General features: G+C 39.6%; 1 protein-coding gene across 3 annotated transcripts in view; it reads right to left on the reverse strand.

Moving 5' to 3' along the window:
* Positions 1-4,150: 4,150 nt before the first annotated feature.
* PIEZO2 (piezo type mechanosensitive ion channel component 2) overlaps positions 4,151-18,938 on the reverse strand; it is a 297,318-nt gene continuing 282,530 nt past the window's right edge. For all 3 annotated transcript variants that reach the window (XM_064656971.1, XM_064656987.1, XM_064656979.1), the window contains 9 exons: positions 18,711-18,869; positions 17,281-17,428; positions 14,624-14,812; positions 14,080-14,172; positions 12,816-12,988; positions 10,956-11,072; positions 8,964-9,043; positions 7,409-7,592; positions 4,151-6,503 (listed from right to left, as the gene is read on the reverse strand). In XM_064656971.1, the coding sequence (XP_064513041.1) occupies positions 6,251-6,503; positions 7,409-7,592; positions 8,964-9,043; positions 10,956-11,072; positions 12,816-12,988; positions 14,080-14,172; positions 14,624-14,812; positions 17,281-17,428; positions 18,711-18,869 (1,396 nt within the window). In that variant the 3' untranslated portion in view covers positions 4,151-6,250. The remainder of the gene's footprint in view (positions 6,504-7,408; positions 7,593-8,963; positions 9,044-10,955; positions 11,073-12,815; positions 12,989-14,079; positions 14,173-14,623; positions 14,813-17,280; positions 17,429-18,710; positions 18,870-18,938) is intronic.

The raw sequence follows: 18,938 nt of genomic DNA on the forward strand, positions 1-18,938 counted from the left end.
AAATGCTGCATTTCAGGTACATGTCAATTTAAAACATGTCTTGGGAGCACAGTCTTGGTTTTGCTTGGAGAAGCCTGCCCAGCCATTGCTCCTACCGTGAAACTCAATGAAAAATTCTTTAAGAAAAACCCTTCGATAAGTGAAGGAGTTTTTTTCTTTTTTTCAGCAGAAATCAAAGTAAGATAATTCATTGAAACTCCTGTTTCTTCTCTTTGCAGGCACTGATCACATAACACTAATGCTGACGTGTTACAGTGCAGAGGCATGTGAACACAGGCAATACTGTGGCTGGGAGCTGCTCCTGCCCCAACCTGGTCTCTGCCTCACCCCCTGGCACCAGGGCAGAGTCAGGCTGACACCAGGGCAAGTCCCGAGGGAGACATGGCTTTTTACCAAGGCTCACACCCTCGATCTAACTATTTGGTGAACTTCTTAGTTTTTAATGTGAGTACAAGCTGCTATTGAGACACCTCTTGGAGCCAAAGTCCAAATTCATTTGTGGCTGTGGCCTCAGGTGGAGGCTCCCTGCTGTGGGACCTGGGAAACCCATCCTGAATCCTCAGGCTGCTGAAATGTGAGCACTTTGACTTTGAGTGGTGCCTCTTTAAGCAATGTTACCAGATAATTGATGGGAATGGGAAATAACTAAAACTTCAATACATATGACTTCAATTCCTTGGCCATACCATTTTCCTCACCTCTGAAAATACAGTCTGTTTGAAATAAGAGAAAATTTTTATTGAATTTGCAGTCAGCTCCCTGTCATCTTACAATCAGGCGGTAAAATGCCTACAGGCTTCACATGGGTGTCCCTGCTCTGCCTTGTCTATTAGTGCAGCATCGGCTAGACAGGAATAAATGGCCTGTTTTAACCGCAATGATCAGCTGAGGGAAATCCAGGGTGATGTTCACCACTACTGCATGGTTGCTGTAAGAGATTTCGTAGCCAAAACACAATTTTCACAATGTAGTGGAAAAGTGAAAGCTCGGTGCTGTAAGTCAGGCTTTCCAAACTGAGGCTACAGAAAAATGGATCATCTTGCATTTAATGCCTGATGCTGCAGGAACCACCTGGATTTGCTAGGAGAAGGGCAGTATGAGAACATGTTTCTGTCAATATGGTGCTGATCTTTTACCTCTCTGGCCAATGAGTGCTGCCTTTCACAGAGGCAAAGAATCACCTCACCTTTTACTGCACTAGAACATTAAGTTAAAAAAAGAGTAGCTGCTTCAGTTTAAGATGAGTTTGTGGGAAGGTGAGGAAACATTCAGCTCTGGCTCTCGTGCTTCTCCTCTGGCCACTTGGCTGTGTGTCCTTTTCCTATGCAGGAGCGAAACTGAGGCAGGCACAGCTGAGGGCTCCACCCTTAGGTAGAGCAATCAGCATTTATGCATTTACTTTCAAGAGAGGATGGTAATTGGGGACACACAGGTGTGGTAACAGTTGACAGAGAATTATGGATTTTCTATCTTCTAATATGGGCTGCTGTGTAGGAGAAACAAAAATGGGGTGTAGGGATGCGTCCCGAGAATGCGGAGGGAAGCATTCTGGGAGTTGAAGTCCCTGGACAGCATACTGGGCACATGAGCAGTGTGTGCTGTGCTGTCATTGGTCAGGTGGTCCTCCAGAGAGTTTATAAGGAGGCACTTTTCTTTTAAATAAACAGATTTGACTACTTGCCAACTAGCTGCCGGGTCGTGTCTTTTTATATTATATTAATATACAATAATGGGGCATAAAGAGAGCAGCCACAGGTGTGTGGTGTACAGCAAAGGTGATGGAAGCTGCAAGTACCCTCCAGAAACAGATCCCAGGGACAATCACACCTCTGGCACCTTATTTCATGTAAGAGAGCAGGCTTCTGTGCAGAAGAGTTCTGTGCAGAAGCAGTGAGGTTGGGTGGTTGCTGTTGTCCTGATGCAGCACCTCAGTGACGTTTACTGAGACAAGCCTCCGTGTGCTTTCTAGGCAGCAGCAGCTCCCCTGGGAGCTCAAGTATTTTGGAGAGAGCATGAAGGAATCAGCTAAAATCTCTTCACAGCCTCCTGTCTCTCCTGGAAAGCGAGGCTCTTGCACAAAAGTGATGCCTGAGTGCTCAGGAGAGGCTTCAAACACTTACTGGACTATTCAAACACTTAGTGGAGTATTCATGAAATTTGTGAAGGATTCACAATTGTAAGGGTGCCAGAATTAGACCTCATCAGACTTGGCCTCCTTCCTCCATGGACCTTGAAGAAAGGTCATGCCACTGTTTCCTGAAGAAGCATGTCTTCTGCCAGCACCTGGAAAGCAGCATTCCTGCCAGCTAAATAGAGGAACTGTACTCGCTGGTAAATATGTGCCATATTAATCACAGTCCTATTAAGAGGTGGTAACTACAGCAATCACAGTCCAACTGCCCGACCACCTCAGGGCTGATGAGAAGTTAAAGTGTGCTGTTAAGGGCACTGTCCAAATGCCTCTTAAACACTGACAGATTTGGACCTCCCTCAGAAGCCTGATCTAGTGTTTGACTACCCTCTCAGTAAAGAAATGCTTCCTAACATCCACTCTGAACCTGCCTGGATGAATGCAGCTTTTAAACTGCAACTTCTATGTAAACACTAAAATATCAGTTCCTATAAGGAAAGTAAACCCACTGATGCTTATATAACAAAACTGATTTTATTTTATGGCTGTCTTTTCGTATGTAGGCTTATTCCATTGAAGAGCTGCTCCTCTATTGAACAAAAAAGGAAGGAATACTAAAATCTGGGAAAATAACCACAAGGACCTATTTAATTTAAGTCTGACCTGGTAAGCTTCTAAATGGCCATTTAATCCCATCCATCCAATTCAGTTCATGTGTACAGGTAAGGGCTTATATTATCATCTTGTGAGCCATAATTTCTTGATTACAAGGGTAGAAGAGGGAAAACAGGAATTTTCCCTGGCAGTGCTTAGCTCTGAAAAATGGGACACAGGGGCTTACTAAAGTAGGTTTGATATGCGACATTGGGTCTGTAGTACCTGATGACTTTATTCTTACACTTTGGAGGTTATTGTCACAGCAGCCAATACACCGTCTTTAGTAAGCTACAGTATCTCTGGCAGAATCCTAAAACCATGGCATAATTTAGGTTGTAAGGGACCTCAGGAGGCTTCAGGTCAAACCTCCCATGCAAAGCATGGCCACTTAAAACAGGTTACTCCATCAAGTTTTGAAAACCTTCAAGGCTGAACATCCCACAGCTCCTCTAGGAACTTGCTCCAGTGTTTGACTGCTCTCATGATAAAAACAGTTTTCTTCTCCCTTGTTGCAGCTTGTGTCTGTTGCCTCTTAAATCTATCATGCACCTCTGCAGAGCTTGGCTCTGCATTTTCTATACCTCACCAATAAGCTCTCCCCTTGGACTCCTCCTTCTTAAGGCTGAACAAACCCTGATCCTGCAGCCCCTCCTCAAATGTTGTGCCCTCCAGCTGCCTACCAGGCTCAGTCCAGTATGTCAGTATCTTTCTTGCACTGGAGACCCCAAACCTGCATGCAATTCTCCAGATGTGGTCTCGCAAGTGCTGAATAGAGAGGACTTATAATTTCCCTTGACTTTCAGCTGTGCTCTTGTAAATAGAGCCCACTATCCTGTTGGTTTTCTTTGCCTCAAGAGTACACTGCTCATACACGTGCAATTCCATGCAATTCCCACCCCTGATACTGGCTCTTTTTATTGTAAAGCTGTCCCCAACCCACCTACCTAGTCTGAATTGCTGCAAGGAGTTAGTTTGTCTCAGAGGCAGGACTTTGCTGCATTTATCTTAGTTGGTGAAGTACCTGGCAGATAATTTCTCCAGCATCCTGAGATCTGCCTTTAAAGGAAGTCCTGCCCTCCCTGTCCCAGGAGGGCAGCTGACATGCTATCACAAAACCTCCCCAGATCCAGGTTTGGTGAAATAAATTTGCTGAAAGTGCATTCTGTTATGTCCTCCAGGTTGTTAATAAACATGTTAGATGGTACTGGCCCCAGTACTGAGCACCTAGAGTGTGGGCTGCCAGTTCAACTTTATCTGGATAGCTGGTCAGAGGATTGTAATCAGCAGTACACTTCTCACCTGTTGTAGGTAGCTACCCAGTCCATGTCAGGGGAGTTGTTTTTAAAATAAATAAATAAAAAACCCAACAGAAGAATCCTTTTATTTTCAAAGGTTGATCAATCCATGAAAGAAAGAGCAGCACATTTCTGCAAAGCCCAAAGAACTACAGCTCATTCCAAAGACATATTTTTTCTCACCAGAAAGGAAGTGCCTGTTAAAGAGAAGGAACCAGGAAGGGAGCCAGGACCAACTGTGGCCAGTGTGGTTCTGCTGTCTGGTACCTTTAGAAATACATTACACCCTTCACACTTCTCCTTCCAGTGTTGCTTTCCTTAAAATCACTGAACACCCAGGTGAGGATCCATCTAAGCATAAAGGACATTTTAACATCCCTGGAGGCCATGTCAGGGGTGCCCTTTATATTTTGATTTTCATTCACAGGACCTATAGAAGAAATGGAGCAAAACTCTCCAGGGGGAAATGCTGCCTGGCTGTATGAGCAGCCACCTTTCCATTACACTTTGGAGGAAATCTGGTTGTCTTCCAGTGAGTTCCAGTCACCAAATTTTTTTATTGTTACAATATCATGAAGCGATTTTTATTTTGTGCACTTCAAGGTGCTCAAAATGTTACTTTTCACAGTATAGAATGGATGAGACAGCATTTGTCTGGAAGCACTCAGCAGAGTATGTTTCAAACTTCATTTAGTTGTGCTGTTTTATGAAGTTCTGCAGTACAATGTGCCAGCAAATTATGTTAATTTTAGTTTCTTTCTGGTGATTAACTAATCATTCATATAATAAATAGCAGCTAACTACAAGAAAGAGATTTATTTGTCACAGAGTTAGAAGAATGTCAAACTCTTCCCATTTCATGTAAAAAGGCAGAGGAAAAAATACTTCTAAAATGACTTCGCAACATGTGCTTTATTTTAAGTCATTACTGAATCAAAACTACACAGTATACCTTTTTAACATACCCTACCCACTCAGTGATTTTTTTTTTCAATATATTTTTAACATGGAATGAAACCTACACTGCAATTGTAAATTTTCATGCTACAATGTTCTCTAATGAGCCATTTGTGTCACTAAGAAGAGCAATTTATGAAAAAGGCCATTTTTCAAGCTCATATGTCTATATTTGGGAACCTAAAAAAAAAACCCGTCTCGGATGTAAAAATGTGACTTGGAATATGTAAACATTTTCATATACCTGAAACACTGGAAGAAGAATATCAGCTAACAGCAAAACAACAGTTGCCTTACATCATTGAAATGGGAAAAAGCATGTCATGAGAAGCAGAGAGAAGCACACATTATTCAGTCTTTAAAGGGTTATAAGAAATGAAGTTGCTCATTAGGTCATTGAATTCACTTTCTTTTCTCATCTAATGGAAAGCAGTAACTTTGAAGAGAATGGCCCAGCAGAACACCCCAATAATTCACCATAATTATTCTAGCCATTAGTTAGTCTTGACAAAGTGTCAAGTTTTCAGTTGCTTTTTTTTTCCTGAGAAAAGTCATTGATGTTTGGTGGAAATGTCTCCTGTGACTGTACAAATAAAATAAGGCATTTAAACAGATTGTTGCTTGTTTTCTTTTTGCTAACAGAGGCTTGTCCACAGTGTCCTTTGTACATCACAACCTCTGCTTTTCTACAAATGGGTATGGCTAGAATGTCTTCAGATCCCACTGCGGCCCTGGGTCTTGGGTGTCCTGAAGGCTAGTCAGTGTCCCATTACTGTAGCTTGAAAGTCAGTGATGTACAACAGCATATTGCACAATCCAAACTGTATGGCTCCAGAAAGGGTTAAGAAGGTACACTGGAGTCATCTGTGGATTCACTCCATTTCTTTTTAAGTTGTAATGGTCGTCTGGAAAATTAAATTAGCCAGACAAAGATGCAAACTTTTTGTTGATTAAATTACAAAGCAGTCCCCAGGTTGTAGAGGAGTGGCACATTAAAACCAACAAATCATTCAAACTTCCTCACTGTTGATCCTTAATTCGAAAGGCAGCATGGATTCCTAAGGCCGTAGCTTCCAGGATTCCTTCAGTGAAAAATCATTGCTACCCAACTATAAAAGGCTTAGCTCTTAAGAGAATATTGTGCTTTTTTTTCTTTTTCCTTTAAAATTCAGATTAAATCAACTTGATTTGCAGTGTGACACCAAGGAGATCAATTAGTTTTTTCCCTAGTCCACTTGATCATGGTCTCTGGTGAGCGATACAGGAATATTAGTTTGGCATACAGGTCTTCTTCTAGTTCCAGTTCTCCAGTCTCTCGCACTAAGAAAATGTCAGTACACAACTTCAAGATTCGGTCTACATTGGGTAGCTCCTCAAACATGATGGAGTGAGAGATCCCACTGAAAAATTCACGGACAAACTTTCCTATCACCAGGACAACTGAGGCGTATAGTCCCATAATGCTGAAAAGAAAGAAAGGAAGAGTTCAAATCATGCCTTGAAAAAGAGTCAGCCAAGTGTGAGGAAGCTCATCTACATGTCTAAGTGTAGTCTGTGAGCTGGGTGAACATTAACTTCTAATTAGGATTGTGCTTTTGCTGTGCTGCAGGATGAAGGAAAGTAAGGTCTTTCAAACATCACAGAAGTATGGAAACATAAACAGTTGGGGCTGCTGACTTAAACAGTTTAACCCCAGTTCCTGATGGTCCCATGTCCTGTCTGCTACAGCTTGGAAGTCACGACTCCTGCAACTTGGGAAATCTGACAATAGCTGGCTGCTAAAGGCAAATAATCTGTCATGTTTCATATTTAATATTTTTTATTAAAATTATATATTACATATGTAACTGGTGACAAACTAACATTTACCTGTCTCCCCTTATAATCCTCCTATGGGGATTTCTCCAAAATTTTACCATAAGGATGTATCTCCTGAGAATGCACAGTCTCCTTCCTTCCTCTCTCTGTGGAGATGTATTTCATAACTGTTTCACACCCAGGGTCCTGGCTACAAGATTGGGAAGGTCGCCAAAACTGGGGAGAATTTGGGCAGAACCTGACCTGCAGCTAAGCTGACATCTTTTGAATTTTTTTACTGCAATAGGAAATTGGTGTGAAGGGTACTTCTGTTTTTATTCCCACTGGAGAGCAGTTACCAAGGGTGATACTATTCCTTACTGATATTAACCCTACTATAGATAATATTAGTAGACATTAACTCGAAAATCTCACAAAACTCCTTTTCAAAATGTTGTAACGTTCAAACACAAAAACAACAAAGAATTAACCTCCCCAAATCAGCAAATAAAGTCACCTCTACTTCTATCTCATGTACTTTATTTAATTTTGTGTGAAGATTCCTTCTTACCCATAACCAGCCAAAAATCCAAGGCTTGGAGGACTGACTTTATCACTGAATATGATGAGCTCAAGACTATCTCCAGATGTTTTGAATGTTTTTCCAAGCTGATTCAAAACCCACCACTCACGAACTCCCTCACCAGACTCATTGTTTTTGACCAGGGAAACTGTGATATTTTTCCATTTGCAGTCTATTGAAAAAAAGAAGTGTTAAAATATATACAAAGAATTGTGGAAATCAAAATACTTTGAGACAGATACTTCAAACATCTGCATAAGATGTTTGACTGAGCAACGTAAAAGCAAAAGTTTTTTATAATTCTCCTAAAACCCATTTTTCATTATTTCTGTACAAAAGTATAAAATTTATAAAACCTAGACTTCTGTGTTTTTCCTTCTGCAAATCTCATCTGAATCTGCATTAAATAAATAAAATATTTCATATCACCTACATTTTCTTCTGTACAACTGTCAAATCATTTTGGTATTTTCAGTCCAAAAGGTCAGTAACACTCATCATGTGTGCATTTCAGGCCTAAAGAAAGACATTTAGCCTGAGGGATAGCGGTCAGCTTCTAGATGTCAAAGTGAAACTACCACTGTAAATGATTTGTGTCTCGATATAGAAGATGTTATTCCCTTATATCAAAAAAAGCATACTATCCTGTTTTATGCATACTGATCACACAGACAGGAGGCAAACTCTGATCATCCCGAATGTACATTAGTAGTGTATACATTAAAGCCCTTCTGAAGAATGTCAAATTAAGGACCTGACTAATGACTCGTAAGCACTTGTAACTTATTGCTACTCATAGATTGATACTTGAGGTTCAGTCTCAAAAACAGTTTTTCCCAATTAATCTAATCACTGAACCTTGATAGTAATGTCCTACATACTATTACTACTAGTACTCGTACTACTAATATACTCAAGCGCCAAATTTAACCTTTGTTGAGCAAATTGCTCTTCAATAAAGACTTGTTCCTACTCTTCTAATCCAACAGGTTTTTCATGTGTTATGTGCCCATGTGTTCATGTATTCTGTTTGTCTGTGAGTACCTGTATGCATTCTGACTCTGAAATTCAATGATTTATCTATCTAAACTGGGTTCTTTGCACCAATAAGAAAGGAACAGCTTAAAAAAATCAAAATTATGCAGTGTCATTATTTAAGTTGAGGAGCTACATTTGCAGACATGCAATGCTACTGACTGTTCATAGTAAGGTGTTAGGGAGATGCAGAGAAGTGAAACTTCTGATCACTTAGAAAACAAAGGAAAACAGTTCCTAAAGCAGAATTGAAGTAAAGGAGATGGACTTCATCCTTAGAGTCCTTACTGTTAAATACAAAGCTATTGTATACCTGTACATCCAAATGTATCTTCTGTCTTATACTGTATTACCTTATCTTGCCTCAATCTTGTGGGCACCAAGTAGAAACCATTGTAAGTGCATTTCAGACTGAGGCACCTTGTAACATCTCAGTGAATGTGCAAGTGTGAGTGCTGTGTTGCACTTCTTTCAACCATATTCTGTTTTTCATGGTCTGGACACATACCTTTCAATAGCTGCTTTATGGGTTTTGCCAGAGAATCACTAGGAGCCTTGATGTAGTAGGGATACACTTCCTCTAATGTTCTGAAAAAAATGAGAAAGCAAATATTTCATATTTTTATACGTCTAAAATAATTTAGAAATACCTAACAGGGCTATACGCAGTTCCCAGTAATTCTTGGCTCAAGCTATGACTTTATAGTGTTCAGATGTCACATCTGAAAGTTAGCTGGATTTATGGGCTATGTTTTGTCAGAACTTCAGCAGGGAGCTCCATCCATAATGTCACCATTCATACACTATGAATTCCACACACCTGAGGCATGCGTGTTTGCAAGGAATGTAGGCTTTATATTTTGTTTCCCTTTTTAACAAAGCTGCTTTTATGGTCAGCTATAATGTCATAAAGAAAGGCAGTAGTAAACAAGCTAGGAAAATATTTAGCTAGAAAAATATTTGGTGAGAACAGTTATTACTTCGGAATTGCAAAATATTTCGATAGTAACACCTGAAAAGAGTGAGAATTTTTACAGAATCTTTAATTGGGAAATATTTTCACAGTTTTTAGGAGGATTTCAAACTTAAAAAGAAAGATGTTTGTAAAAGTTCTTCCACTGGACTCAAAATCAAATCATCTTAAGTCAGAATAAATTACCAGCATCTAGAGGGAGAGACATTTCATTAAAAGCAGAGATTCTGTCCTAACTTTTTCCTCAAATGGCTGAAAAATTCTAGGGAAGCAGAGCTCTCAGGGAAGTCCTGTGACACTTGCCTCCAGCAGGTCCAAAAAAAAGGTAAGAGCTCAGCAGCTAAGTTGTCCCTGTAGGGGTGGTAACAGAAAGCTCCATGCTGAATAGCTGCAACAACTGTTTTTCCTTTATGATCAGGTAAAAAAAGCTTAAATCAACAATATTAAGGCAATATATTTGCAAGACAGGCAAATGCAGGTATATCTTCTATGTCACAGTTTGCCTCCTACAAAGGGAAAATTATAAACAAACTACCTCTTCCTACAAATGAGAAAAATCTATCCTCCATGGCTGTACATCACCTTAGGAAATATTTCTGCATCCTCATACAGCAGAAAAGTGAAAGAGGCATAAAATATTTTTAAATGCAATGATCAGATGTGCAACAGCAGTCTGTTTGGATGTACAAGTGTGTGGGGAGGTGCAGAAAAAGAGCTGTGCATAGAAAAGGCAAATCTAATTCCTACCTACTAACAGATAAGAACCTCTCAGATTTTTCACAATCCCAGTTGGTCTCATTTTAAACTTTTCAACTCTGGTAGCCACAAATCAGATTAGGTGGCCTTCAGGGATGATGTGCTAGCTTAGCAGTATTTAGAGACTACTGCTGTAAAGTAATCCCCAGTGAGCAGGCGGAAGAGGAAGAGCCAGACTCTTTTCCAGTCTGGAAGGAGGCACCACTGCTGTTAATGCTATAAGGCTATATCCATAGAATAATGTTTAATATTCATATTAGGACCATGCCTTGTGAATTTCCATTACAGGAAAAGATCTAATGTCAGAAATGACTGCAGATGTTACCCTTTGACCGCAGTGATTTAACACTTCCTTGCCAATTCACACTATTCAAAAATAACAATGTGAAATACAGTCTGGATGGTTATTTAGAACAAAAAAATCCTCAATACAACATCCTCAGATCAAGTTGAACAGAAGTAACACAAAGGCAAGTTGAACTATAAATATACTGCAGTGAACTTGTGTTTATCCAATAAATCAAAGAAAAGTTGCTAATAGCTTCACCATGCTTGTTGGTGATGATCCAGTGTTTGTGGTCTTCTCAGCCTACATTTATAATAGAAAGTAAGCTTTTACCTTTAATACTGCTATTATTTGACTTCAGTGCTGTTGGCCTCTGTTATTAGAGGGGGCAGACAAATGAAACAGTTGGACAAGCTTGACCTTCTTAGGAAATCAGGCTTCAAAAGGGAAAGTTTGCATATAAATAGGCAAAGAAAATAACTTACACCTTTTCCAGTTTCTTTCCAGACATCATTTTAGCAATATCTGTTCTGGTTTTGTTTTGTAGTTTAAAGGTAAGTTTATCTGACGCTATTTCAGCTTTGGCTCCAAGGGTGAGATTTCTGTTTTAAGTAAAAAGGAAGACACACTGTCAGCCTACAATGCGAGCATAACCTAAGCACTTTTTGCTGAATGCAAGAGCTAGTTGTCTAACTAGTCAGCACTGACCCTGGCTAACCTAGTCTTTGATAAAGCAAGCATCATGCGACCTGTACCTGAGATGTTGTGGTTTTTTTCAGAGGATATGTAGCAGCCTTAAAGGTTTGTTTTTCTAACTGACTATGCCTTTGTATACAGGACAATAATGACAAATTAGTATAATTTTGCTCTCACTTTAGGCAATGGGACCGTTCAGTGTCAGGACAGCTAAGGATGTTGCAGTCAGCTACAGCTTCCCAAAACACCACCTCAGCCCTGCAAAAACTTGTCTAACAGACTGATAGGACCTCCATGCCTCCCCCTCAGGCTTCACACCAACTGCAGAACATGACTGGTGCAGGATCAGCTTTCGCACAATGCCTTTTGCCATGTCCTGTGGTCCAAGTGTGGCAGCTGGGTAAGGCTGGGGGCTGGGAGGACTGCACAGAAACATTACCAGCAGATGCTGTGCAAAGGCAAACAACGTGTGACACAACAGGCTTATCTTACTGCTGCTTGTGGTCTCCTTGCCTAGATGAAAGACAGCATTTAAGTAGAACGTCACTGTGGTAAGTCTTTAACATTTTCAGTTATTCATGGTCACAATGTAATCCACAAGATATAATCTGAGGGTGAAAAAGGTCTCTTTCAACTAGTGTATGAATGCTTGTAGTTATGAAAGCATATGGGCAAACTGAGTAGCAGTATTAAAAAATAATATAAGGCTCAGAAATGATGGAGTGGAGTAATTCACTACCTAATACTCAATGCTTCCAGGAAAATAAGAGGGGTCAAATAAAGTTAAATTAAGGGTGCAGATTCATTACTATTTTTGACTGTGGAAAGACTGACCCAGCAAGTTCAGAGCTCCCACAGTGATTCAGCTGACCTGCTTCTTGTGCATAGTCTTTTGTTATAACAATCCAGCTTCTACTTCCAACAAAACACGTAGATACCAGGGCTGCAAAGGAACTTAATTTCCACAAAGTGATGACTTCAGTTTAATCCAGCAGTCTACAGGAACCCCAGCTGGCAGACAGTAGTGAACAAATGACCTTGGTGACTGGGTGTGGTCTAGCCTGTGTGCAACGACTTTATTTTTTAGGCTGTTTCTTTCAAAAACTTCATTGTAAAGTATAGTTCACTGAGGCCAAAGGAATCACAAGTAAACAGGCAAAGGTCTCAACAAAAGGGATCTGTGCCATTGTTATGTTATTTGCATATAAAAATAGTTTGTCAATTCCAGACTCCCTTAAAAAGAGGACCAAGCAGTTCTGTTTCTATTTCCTCATAGGCTTTATGCCTTAACTATGTCTGAGTATTCAGTTTCCATAAATGATAACAAGACTGTTGTTAGGGCAGTTTATTTGAACATCTCCATGTAAAACTGGTTAAAATTTTCTTACTCTTCCTTTCCCTCAAGTCCCATTGAAAACTCTATCATGCCATTTTAAAGAATCTACTTGGAAGTGGCTCCACTTCTCTATTTTTGAGAACTGCAGGCAATAAATGTTTCCCTGAGTAACAAAAGTGACTTCTCTCTGTCTCCCTCACACTTATAGATTTTTGCTCTGCAGTACAATAGAATTTGCTGAAAAACTAAACCAAAAATGCAGCATGGAACTGTTCTACTGAGGAAATGCTTGGCAAACAGCCTTTTTAATTACCTCTGAATGGTCCACGAAAGAACTACAGTGAACTCAGATGAAAAATCCCGCAGTCCTTCTATCATTTTCTGTCTACTGGGAGGGCTGATGGTCCATAAAGAATTTGAATTTCCCTCTAGATCTGCTAAAGTTATATCTTCTTTTCCATAGCCCTCTAGAAACTGCAAGGCAGCCTGTAGGTGCAGAAAAGGAAAATAAAATTTCAGAGCAGTGATATCCACAAGACACAGAAGCACATCTCCCAGTCAGACAGAACTGTAAATGTTTGATTAACTGTAAGTGCAGGGGTGTGCACTGATTGCCTTCCTCAGGTACCAACTGGGGCTCTAGATATACTCAAGCTAAGAAGGCAAAACAAAAGTGGCCTTGCTGTTTGATGGCCATGAAGGCCAAAGTAAGCCTGAAAGTTCAGGAAGTAAACTCTGTAGAGTGTTTAAACTTGAGTTAAAATTTTACTCTGTCTTCTGTTGCGTATCTTTCTGCATAGAAAGATGTCTGCAAAGGATAAAGCAACTTGAAACTCGTAACTTTGAAATGGATAAAGGTTACAATATTAATGCAGTCATACATGGGCTATTTGGTAGGATCTAAGATCAAAACCTATTAATTCTTGAATGGGGCAGTAGCAAGCACTTCTTTTAAAGCTATATCTGATCAAATGACAGCTATGTTAGCAATGCAACAGTTTCTACTAATTACTAGTCTTTTTCTTGTAGAAACTTGTGAAAACTTTATGCATATTGCTTCATGAAATACTGAGAGTTTGCTTAAATGGTTGTTTTGACATTTTAATGTCAAAATATTTCTAGCCCATGCACACTTTCTTTTGACAGCACCACCTCTCCTCATCAGGAGGTGAAAGACGTGTGTGCTACAGGAAGGACCATGGGGCTTAAAGGGCCAACACTGTTACGTCCCCACAGCACATTTGTTTTGGCAGTACACAAACAGCATCATGTCTCCTAAAGGTTTGTGTCATTTAGAAGAGAGGTTTTTATTCAGAGAACAGCACAACTAAGGTTTCTGTCTTCCAGGATTTTGTGGAAAGATGTCTAGATTAATGGTAGCTTGCCTGACCATAACTCAGCTCAGTCCTGACAAATGATTTGTGTGAACCTTTATTCATTCTACTCTTTGTGAAAATATCTTCCAATTGATGACAGCACTGCTTACCACTCATAACTACACAAACAAAACTCACAAAAGGCCTCCATGGAAACATGTACAGATTTTTAAGTAATGAGGTATTTTACATTTCACTTACGGTGTTACCCCTATAGCCTGCCAGAAGCATATTGAAACGAGTCTGATTGAAATCCTCGAGCTGACTCTGTTGAGCACTCATTGTGAAAATAGGCTGGGAAACAAAAGAACACACACTTGTCACATTTACTTCACATTGCTGCTACATACACAGTATAGCATCTTGTGCATTACAGCCCAAGACAATTATGGCACTCAATTAGACAGAAGAAGATTATAATTTCATTCCACTGAGATGCAAGCTACCTCCAATTATCTTGTATTTACCACGTGGACCTGTAGGCAGTTATCTGAGTGTATCTGATGTAGGATAATTTATTTGGATTCCACTGCTAGTAGATTACGGTTTTAACTCGAAAGTGAAGATAGTATATTACATCAGTGATAAACTAACATGTTTTTAAACCCAAAAGGGATAATTTGTGGAAGTTTGCCTGATACCTTGCATAAGGCAGGAGAGTTCAATTCAATGAAGGGAAGAAGAATAGTACAGGAAATACAGTGCAAAAACCAGAGTTAACTTTTAGCGTGTCTTCTTTTTTTACCTGATAACCTCCTAGAGTTATTGTGATTGATACATCTAGAGGCTTGTTGGTGATGCCTGCAACAGATTTGATTAAAGACATGAAGAGCAGTGGGAACCAGACAATACAAATCAGCAAGACGATAATCATGCCACCCATTCCATACTTCACAACTTTCTTTTTCTTCTGGCCTCTTGGTTGGGGATATCTCTGCAAAAGCAAACAGCAATATGGTAATGTCTCTTCTATCAGAGGTGCACTTCATATGATTTGATTAGTAAATATATAACGATATTAAGGCTTCCCATCTTTTGTGGTAATTTGCTACCCATTGCCAGGCCAGTTATTCTGAGATTTTTTTTTTAGCCAAGCCTGCACAGACACTTAACTTCTGGTGACAACAGAGAAAAGTGACAAATTAACCCATATCAGGTGTGTGTTCAGTGTGAAAAATACTGGGATTTTGATTCTTCACAACGATAAAGAAGGAAGAAATTGCTAGGATAATTTGAATTTTTTTGTCTGAATGAGTGCAAACATGAACTCACATGAACAAAATATAAAATAATAGCAGCAACAGTGATACAACATTTTGTTCCAAAAACTGCTATTGTGATTAACCCACTTTCTTGTATATAGCCTTCCAAAAAGTTTTATCTCAAAGCTCCTTAAGGCAGTTCCTCTCATAGATCTCGAAATGCTGCAAACCATATATCAAAGTTGGGGGAGCAGGAAAATTGTTTGCCAGCAACTGACATACACAATCAGTAGAAATGTCTGATATTGCACTACCTCCACATTCATTTCATACTTCACTTACAGTATTTCCAAGAGTTGTTCACAGGCTTTATCCAATCTGTTTCTAGTGAATCTGACACCAACTGCATTTAAATAATGTTTACAGTTTTGTTGTTGTCCCTAGAATATTGATACTGCTGATGTAACATCCTTCCCTTTCTTAGTTTTTGAGACCAAAAGTGACTTTGCTTTTCTTCTCCTTTCAAAGCAGATCACATGGCATGTCTGTTCTCCCTTGCCCATAATGCCGTCCCTCTGTTATTTGCCTCATGACTGAATACCTTAGTAGCTTCACCATCCTGTAAAATGCCTTACCATCACTGTAATTTATTTTGGTGTACTCTCTTATAAGGATTTAACTCTGTAGTGTTTAGGAGTCTGTCTTTCCTGCACTGCATACTGCACGTGTAAAATAGAGATGCATTTTGCATTATATTGCTCTGTACTGCAAACACATGCCAGGAATACGGCTTTCAGGAAATTGTTCTTGCTTTACAACATGAATCCATAAAGCCCTATGAGAACATTAAATTTGTAATACAATGCTATATTTAAAACAAATTAGTTACTTTTCGAAGCAGTGTATCAAGTAATTTGTCCTATGCTACAGAATACTCTTTTCATTAAAATATCGTATCAAGATCAGCAGGGGTATATTATTTGTCTGTAAGAGATTAGTTCAGGCACTTTTAATGACATTACAGAACACCTCAGAGAGACTCTAACAGTTAAAGTACTTAAGCATACCACTCAGTGTGTAAGAGACAGAGAGAACTAAAGTACCTTGAACAACATGTAAGGTCATGGCTAGATATTTTGCTACATGGCATTAGCACACACATTCTAGCTTAGACATGGAAATTTTCCCATGTCAGCTCTCTGCTACATATAATGCACATGATCCTGTTGTGGTACAAAAAACCACAGTGAGATGGACAGTCAAAGTAGAACTGGATTATTATTTCTCTGACCACTGAAGTTCTTCGGAACTTCTTCCATTCATGGCAGTAGTGGGAGTCACAAAGAAAAAGCCTATATACAAGATTTGTGTGCTCTTTAGCTCTGAGTTAATCTAAGTGACATACTTGGAAAGTAATTGCCATTAAGAGACAGGATTATAATAAAAGTAGAAATACGTCAGTAACACTTAAAAATAAATCCATTTCAATGCAGATGTAGAATTTCTGACTGGTTTGGTCACTCTTAAAATAATGCTTAATTTCTATTTCAAATTGGCAAAATAAGCAAGCATATGGTTGCAATCTTTATAGCGGTTATAAGGAATCCAGAATTTACAAGTTTAATTTGAACTGAAGCTTAAATGATTTAAAGAGACTGAAATTTCAGTCAGACAAATGGTGGGTTTATCTGGCCTACAGTTCAGTTCTGGATGTGCAGGGACTCTCCTGAGACAGAGGAGCCAGCTGAGTTCCCTCTACAGTTACATGAACCTGATGTCCCTGGGACCTACAGGGACATGGGCATGAACTTTTCCTTCTACTGACCTTTCTCTTCAGCTACAGTTTCCCTGCTACTGCTGGTAACTTATCTAGTTGTGTGTGAGACTGTGTGAATACCAGCCCTGAAACACAGGCATGCAATTAAGCCAGGAGGCACATGCTTGTGGAGTTCACAATAATGGTGGAAAAATAAGCTAGGCACAAAAGAGAAGCCATTTGAAATTTCACTCCAACTGACTGCCAACTACCGTAAACCACTGAAGAGTCTGAATATTTCTGAACATAAGCACCAGGTAGGTGTATCTTCTAACAAACTGGTTTTATGGTGGATTTCCCAATCATTTAGGGAGCCATGATTATTTCTCTAAATTTCTGCAAGGGGGAGAGGAGGCCTGGATCACTTATATGGGGCTTCCTTACTTTTTCTGACTCTCGCCAACACTTCAGGATGAATATATGGGCATAGATATCTTCAACACAGATCCAGCTGGAAAGACTGAGAGTGGTATCAGTCCAAACCCAGTCCATTACTGCTCTCAGCTCAGTCAAAAATGGAACTAGGCGGAACCTGCAGGGAGATCACAGCAAATAACTTGTCAGAAACAGAGGGATCACACTGAACAAGCACAGCATGTGTATATATAATGAGAGGGAGAATTAAGACAATATTAAAAGATCTTACGGGGAGATTTTGTAAATACCAATACAATCATATCCTGAAATTGCATGGCTAGTACAGATCTGCTGTTGCTCATGTTCTTCTAGATCTCCTTGTCAGGCCATAAATATGCTTTTGCATCATTATGCCCAGTAATTGCCATCTAGCCAATGATGGAATAGTAAAAGGCTTTCCTGTATCCCTAAATTCCTCTGACCTGGGAGTGGAGACCATGTTTTCCGCAGGACGGTGGGAATTTGTTTTATACCTCCTTACACCAAGTGGTGCATGGCACATTTGCAGTAGGTGGGCAGTCCTCAGTTGTGCATGGAACTGGGCTTTTTAAATCTTAAGCATCAGAAGAATGTAGGTTAACAGGAAATCAATATACATGTAACACTTTTCTGATCAGCCAGGCCACAAAGAGCATTTCATGTGAGGAAAGCTTTCTTCTGTAACTTTTCCTACTGGAATGCACTAAGCCCATACTGCAAATATTGTGAAAATGCTGAAATTATTCCAGTTTTTCTGTGGAATACATATATGCTTTGAACTAGCTTAATCACAAGATCATTGTAACAGTCTAAGTGGAGTGTGAAGTAAGGCTCTGTAAGAGCACCTCCACTCCAAGCAATGCCTGTTACTTGCACTAACACTCCTAACTCCTGAAGAGTTTCAAATGTGCAGCACTTCTCAAAGGAAACATTTTTTGATGCATAGTTCTTATTTCTCAGGTGTATTGTCTTTCACTCGATTTCGTTCACCTGCTGAGGTAGAGCCTGTAGACCTGCTCCACGGATATCTTTGGGATTTGACACCTTACCAGTTTTTAGGACTGCAGAACTAATAACATTACCTGTTTTCTAGTATAATGTGTAGCCCCTATCTCTGTTCACAGAGGTGATTTCTTAGAAGTGTTAAAAATGCCTCTTCCATAGGGGCCTGAATGGGTTACTGGTGTATCAGGCTTCTGGGTTCAGAGTGGGAGATCAATTTTTCTGAAGTTTGCATTCCTGGAATAGATTTTTTTTTTTTTTTTTTTTTTTGTGGACTACAGGGGACATATGGCATATATAGAGTATGGTGTGCAAAATTTACTGTCTTATTTCCAGCAGTGTGTGAATAACCCCACAACTCATTATAACAAGTCCTTATTACACAAAAGAAAGAAGGGCAGTAAGTCTACACTTACCCTTGAAATAAGAACAGGTTGACATAGTTATAACTTTTTGTGAGGAAGTTACCAAGAACACGAGTTGGATATCCGCAGCGTATCTGATATGCTGATAAGCCAAAATAAACACATTTCACAAAATACCAGAGCTGGGCAACTGTGTTCTGGCTAAATTTCCTGTAAAGGAAAAGATGGATAAAAGAAAATGATAAGCTTTGTATCTGTGTATGACCAAATTAGCTTGAA

This window comes from Pseudopipra pipra, chromosome 1 (genome assembly GCF_036250125.1).
Source record: "Pseudopipra pipra isolate bDixPip1 chromosome 1, bDixPip1.hap1, whole genome shotgun sequence".
In the NCBI taxonomy this organism is placed as follows: Eukaryota; Metazoa; Chordata; class Aves; order Passeriformes; family Pipridae; genus Pseudopipra; species Pseudopipra pipra.